The following is a 6,000-nucleotide window of genomic DNA, read 5'->3' as shown; positions in this document are numbered from 1 at the left end:
ATAATGTAGGGTGGAAATTGCCTCCTTCACCACCACTGTTGGCACCCAACCTTGGGCTACGCAGGCTCAATGGCTGCCATACACTGGCACCGGGCACACATCACACTACACACAATGGCTGAACGGCTCAGGAGACAGGGATTGATATCAGCCAATTAAGGGGAAGGGATGATTAGGTGGCCTTGATGTCCGAGACCTGATTGGGAATTTGGCCAGGAACGTCGGGGAACCCCCTACTCTTTACGATAGGAGATATTTCATGATCTTTGCGGAGCTATTTGTATATTCTATATTATAGCTATGGGGAAAATGGTATGGCTCGTTTGACAGACACTATTTGCAGTACAACATGTAAAAAGGTGTTCGTTTCTACACACTGTAGTTTTCTAGTTTATTAAATGCTGAACATCGCCCATTTCCGAAAGAACCCAGTCTTTTTCCATAGATCGCGAGCAGTGATGCCACAGATTACTTGTAAAAGTAATCTGATTACTGATTACTCCTTTAAAAAGTAATCTAAGTTACTTTACTGATTACTTGATTATCAGAGTAACTTAGTTACTTTGAAAGTAACTAGGTTACGAAGTCGTCGTCCCTGCTGCTGCCACAACATAAGAATGACAAAAAAAAATTGAGTAAAATGTACTCAGTTTGAGTAAAATGTACTAATAGGGCAGGTAGGCCTATCTATAGATCTATAGATTTCACAAAAGATAAATGGTCAATAACAACACATGTAGGCTGATATGTACCCTACCTTTGAGGCCTGCCTTATTCAGATATGGTTCTAATGTTCCTAGTGAAACAGGGGAGAGGGGTGAGTAAACCAGTGATTATATCTCAGTAACAGAATCTTCTCAAACCTCTTGTCAGAAAGTCTGTTCCTTCTAGGTGTGAGCACCAACCCTCCCAGACTAAAAAGCCATTCCACAGGAGCACTTGATGGGTTGGAGTGTTATACTTCAAGAAAATGTTCTTTATGTTTGAATACCTATCCAGTATCTGAAGCTCATGATCTTAAAAAACAGCCTATTAAACGGTACTGCTCCTCCTATGCTATTATTATTATTATTATTATTATTATTATTATTTATTATTGTGTGCTACTGACAACCTACATACTGCAGTATGGTGTTCCATGTTCATGAATAGTGCAATGCAAAAGATGTTTAACTCAAAGGTGGAACATACCTGCACTCTATCCGTTTGGCTGGTGGACCTCCGAGTCCTCCTGTACCTAGTCGAAGCGTCGGCTAGTGTTGTGATTCCAGATGCTTTCAATGCAATTGGATGTGCTGTTTTTAGCGGTAGACAGTATTTTGTTTCCTCCACATATGAATGTTTTTTTCACCCGGCTTAGCTGACACAAACGTGAAGTAGTGACTGAGGCTACGTTTAGACGAGCGTTTTGGGATGGAAGTCTGAACAGAAACCGCAAAAGTCGTCTTGCGGTTTCACTTTTAATTTTGCGTTTAGACGAGCGTTTTGGGGTGGAATTCTCCGTGCAGACGAGGCTGTAACGACGGAGCCCCGCTGTCACACGATTGGCGCATATGTCACATGACGTGCTGTGAAGACCCGCCCTACTCTGCCTCTGATTCGCAGACTGTGGATGGGGAATGTGATTGGACCAAAGCAGAGTCACTCACAGACAGAGGGTCCAGTCACGCCGCGGGACACATTCTTGTGTATTTAACCCTTTCACTGCCACACGACGTCACTCCCAAATAAGAAAAACAGCTCAAAATGTATTTTTGACTGTCGAAAACGAAAGAAAATACTGCATTCTGCCTGCATTATGAGATAGTAACGAAATAGTAACGCACAGCCACTTGGACAAGTAACTGCAATCAGATTACTGGCTTGTAAAGATTAACGCGTTAGATTACTATTTTCGGGGAAAAGTAATCAGATTACAGTAACGCGTTACTTAGTAACGCGTTACTGGCATCACTGATCGCGAGATAGGCCGCGTTATGTGCAATAAGCCCGAATCGTTCTGGTTGATTCCCTGAACCCCCAAATAAAACGTATATAACATGTACATATGTACCTTCACAAAATCATCAAGGGGGGGTGGGGGTAGTCTTACCCCGAAAATCCGATCGTTAGAAAAAGCCTTGTTTATGACTGGTACAGTAATAAAATAGACATAAAAAAATAGACATAGGGGGTCCTTACCTTAGCCAGAAGGTAATCCAAAAAGAATAATTCCAATGATCCCATCGGCGATCGCGATTACAAGTTTATATGTAATTACACGTGTTTACGGGACAGTATAGGTTTTGAGGCGAGCAGATCTGCTTGCGATTGCTTTGGAAGAGCTCCTCCCCCACAGAGCGAGCCTCGATGCCTCTGTGCATTCATTGACAATACTGCTGCCTTTCTATCGGAGTTCAAACGGTAGAAAGTCTGTTCCTTCTAGGTGTGAGCACCAACCCTCCCAGACTAAAAAGCCATTCCACAGGAGCACTTGATGGGTTGGAGTGTTATACTTCAAGAAAATGTTCTTTATGTTTGAATACCTATCCAGTATCTGAAGCTCATGATCTTAAGTTTATATGTAATTACATGTGTTTACGGGACAGTATAGGTTTTGAGGCGAGCAGATCTGCTTGCGATTGCTTTGGAAGAGCTCCTCCCCCACAGAGCGAGCCTCGATGCCTCTGTGCATTCATTGACAATACTGCTGCCTTTCTATCGGAGTTCAAACGGTAGACGATACTGCCATCTGGTGAGATTCGATCGGCATTGCAGTTCCAGCGTATGTAGCTGTGCCACAGTGATTCAGAGAGCTATGGCCGAGTCTGTAGAGCGGGGATCAAAGGAAAAAGATTAAACGATCTAATAACGAGTATACTTGTTATTGGCGCTCAACGCATGGCGCCCAATAACAAGTATACTTGTTATTGGCGGAGTTAAGGATAAATAAATACCAGTGTTGATTTCGCCTATCTGCCAGAGAAGACCAACCCACTTTCTCATATAAGATGCAGTGGTGTGTATCATACTGTACCTGTCACCAGTGATACATCTAAGAGCAGAATGATGAGCAGAATCTAGTGGTTTTAAGAGTCGAAGGGGCAGCATTTCTGTAAATCACGTCTCCATAATCCAAGACAGATTCTTTCTACACATCATTGGGAAACTAGATATATTCCTGTACAGGAAACCAATTATTTGCCTCAATTTACTGGCAAGGTTGTCTATATGTTATTTAAACAAAAATGTATCATCGAGCCAGATTCCAAGATATTTATATTCAGTTACCCTTTCTATCTCAGACCCATTCCTAGTCGATATAAGCAAACGGTTGTGATCAATATTTCTGGCCTGAGAGAACACCATGAATTTAGTTTTGCTTGCATTTAGTATAAGCTCATCTTGCAGAGCATTAAATGAATGTTGTAGATTGTCAGTAGCTATTTGTACAGAATCCGCGGTACAGTAGATAATTGTGTCATCCGCATATAAATGGACTTGACAGCCCTTCAAGGACAAAATCATATTATTAATATAAATGAGTGGTGGGACTCTATTAACATTTTTAATCGAATTAATTCGAGACTTTATAGTTAATTAATCTAAATTTATCACATTTTAATCGCATATCAATATTTGATGCGAAAAGCTAAATGTTTCAATTCAAATGAATTTTGGTATACGAGTGAATCAATGAATATACATTATACATACGTTTAAGCAGCAAAATCCTGTATTAGCTACTACACAGACCAACAGATCAATGCGATTTTTAACAAAGTGCAGCAATTTTAAGAATAATATATATATAGCGCAAAGGACCTTTTGTAAACTCAAGCACTTTCGAGGTAAAAGTAAAACACATTACTTTCAAGTACATTCCAGCCCTAATATAAATACTAAATAGAACGGCGCCTAGGATCGATCCTTGTGGAACACCTTTTGTAATGGGTAATCATTGTGACTGGGTTTTGGCCACTTTGCCCTCACTCACTCACTCTCTCTCTCACTCACTCACTTACTCACTCACTCACTCACTCACTCACTCACTCACTCACTCACTCACTCTCACACACACACACACACACACACACACACTTTCTCTCTCACACATGCACATACAACACCCTCTTGTAACAACTTGTACAGTAGATTCACTTTTAAGTTGCTGATCTGAAAGTCTCTCTCCGTTGTCTCTCTCTCTCTCTCTCTCTCTCTAGGCGTACCAGCGTTTACAAATCCAGCAGCAGATGATGCAGGCTCAGCGCAACGTTTCCGGCCCCATCAGACAACAAGAGCAGCAAGTGAGTCCACATGCACATGCACATTTTAACTTGATACATTTCTGTATCTGATGTAAACATGTAAACATGCACTGATGCTCACGTGAACATAGATTGCTAAAGTAACAGGTTGCTCAAGTCTTGTGGCCACTGGCGTGTGATTTCATCATGGGAAGTGGGTTGTGTGTTGAGTCACACATAACCCTTCTCCTTTTTGATACTTCTTAAACATGTAAACAGTATTGTGCAAAAGTCTTAGGCCTGAGGACATGTATTGATACCTCGTGAGATGGCTAGAAGAACACTGGTTTGGTTCCCAGCCCAGCCATTCCATGTACACCCGGTCCATGTGCACCCGGTTCAGCTAATCAATACCATGTTGAGTTGAATCAGTTGTGTTGGTGGTGGAATTTAACAGATCCATGGTGAAGATGGAACGGACCTGTACATGGAATGGCTGTGTGCCTCTCAGGAGTCGTTGCCAGACCTGCGTTCTTCTAGCCCTCTCACGAGATATCAATAACTTTTCTTTTTATTGTATTAATGTTATGTATTTATTATAATCTCTATAATTTTCTGAGAAAATAAACACTTACTGCCTAAAATGCTATAGCTTTAAACCATAGCTTATGTGCCCTAAGACATTTGTATAGTACTGTAAGTCTGTAGGGTTCTACTAGAGAGAGAGAGAGAGAGTGGATGTTTTAAGTCTGTTTTTTTTGCCCTCCTTCATCCATTCTACACCTCCTGTTCTTTCTCCTTCCTCCAATCCTTCCATTCTCTTTTCCACTGCACCCCTCTCTCTCTCTCTCTCTCTCTCTCTCTCTCTCTCTCTCTCTCTCTCTCTCTCTCTCTAGGTTGCACGTACAATCAACAACATGCAGCAGCAGATCCAGCAGCATCAGCGCCAGCTGTACCAGGCGTTGTTGATGAAGCAGCAGCCCCCCTCTCACTCTTCCTCCTCTTCTTCCTCCTCCACCGGCCTGCATCCCCCTGGCAGCCACGCCGGGGGCCCCGGTAAATCAGCCCTGGACCCTTACCCAGGAGGCCCCCACCAGGCCCCTGGCCTCTCCGACACCCTGCACCACGCCAAAGAGCCGCCGTCTTCGCCCAACGCCTACAGTCCCTACCCCCTCTGTGAGTCCCACCAGGGCAAAGTAGAAGATCTTGTCGATCTTAGCACTGCAATAATAATGCACAAAGCACATAACCACTCACTTCCAAGTTGCGTTCAGGAGTTGTTCCAAACTAGAGAGAGCCGGTATAAATTTAGGGGAACTTGTGTCTTCAACATCGCAAAGGCAAGGACAAATATAAAAAGTCGATGTATATCTGTCAAAGGGGTAAACTATGGAATAACTGTGACGTAGAAGAAGAAGTAAAAATGTGTAGTTAGATACATACATTTAAGAAATTATTAAAATATAAGGTGATACATGAATATAAAACCTTATTATTATCCTAATTATATTTTATTATAACATTAAAATCGTGACACATTTTTTTATATATATATAAAAAACATGAATAAATATGTATACGTTTTGTACAACTATGAAACTTTTGTAACCTTTTGTTTTTGCAAAATTATGTACTGAATTATGTTTTAGATTTTTTTGTAAATAATGTAATGTAGAAAGGGTAGGCAATTATAAGCCTCGGCTTCAGCCTACATTATATACATTTTCTACTATACACATTGCTTTGTAAAAGAAGACCGAAATCAAATTATTCA

At 41.4% G+C, this 6,000-nt stretch overlaps 1 protein-coding gene across 1 annotated transcript in view; it reads left to right on the top strand.

The window, feature by feature from the left end:
- Positions 1-300: 300 nt before the first annotated feature.
- The window catches only part of tnrc6c2 (trinucleotide repeat containing adaptor 6C2), a gene marked incomplete at its 5' end in the record, with an annotated part of 28,596 nt that continues 22,896 nt past the window's right edge, over positions 301-6,000 (top strand). The window contains 3 exon segments of the mRNA XM_084318379.1: positions 301-312; positions 4,203-4,286; positions 5,123-5,402. Of these exon segments, the coding sequence (XP_084174505.1) occupies positions 301-312; positions 4,203-4,286; positions 5,123-5,402 (376 nt within the window).

This window comes from Notolepis coatsorum (assembly GCF_963971535.1).
Source record: "Notolepis coatsorum genome assembly, chromosome: 7".
Classification (NCBI taxonomy): domain Eukaryota; kingdom Metazoa; phylum Chordata; class Actinopteri; order Aulopiformes; family Paralepididae; genus Notolepis; species Notolepis coatsorum.
This window is presented reverse-complemented; position numbering and strand designations above follow the sequence as displayed.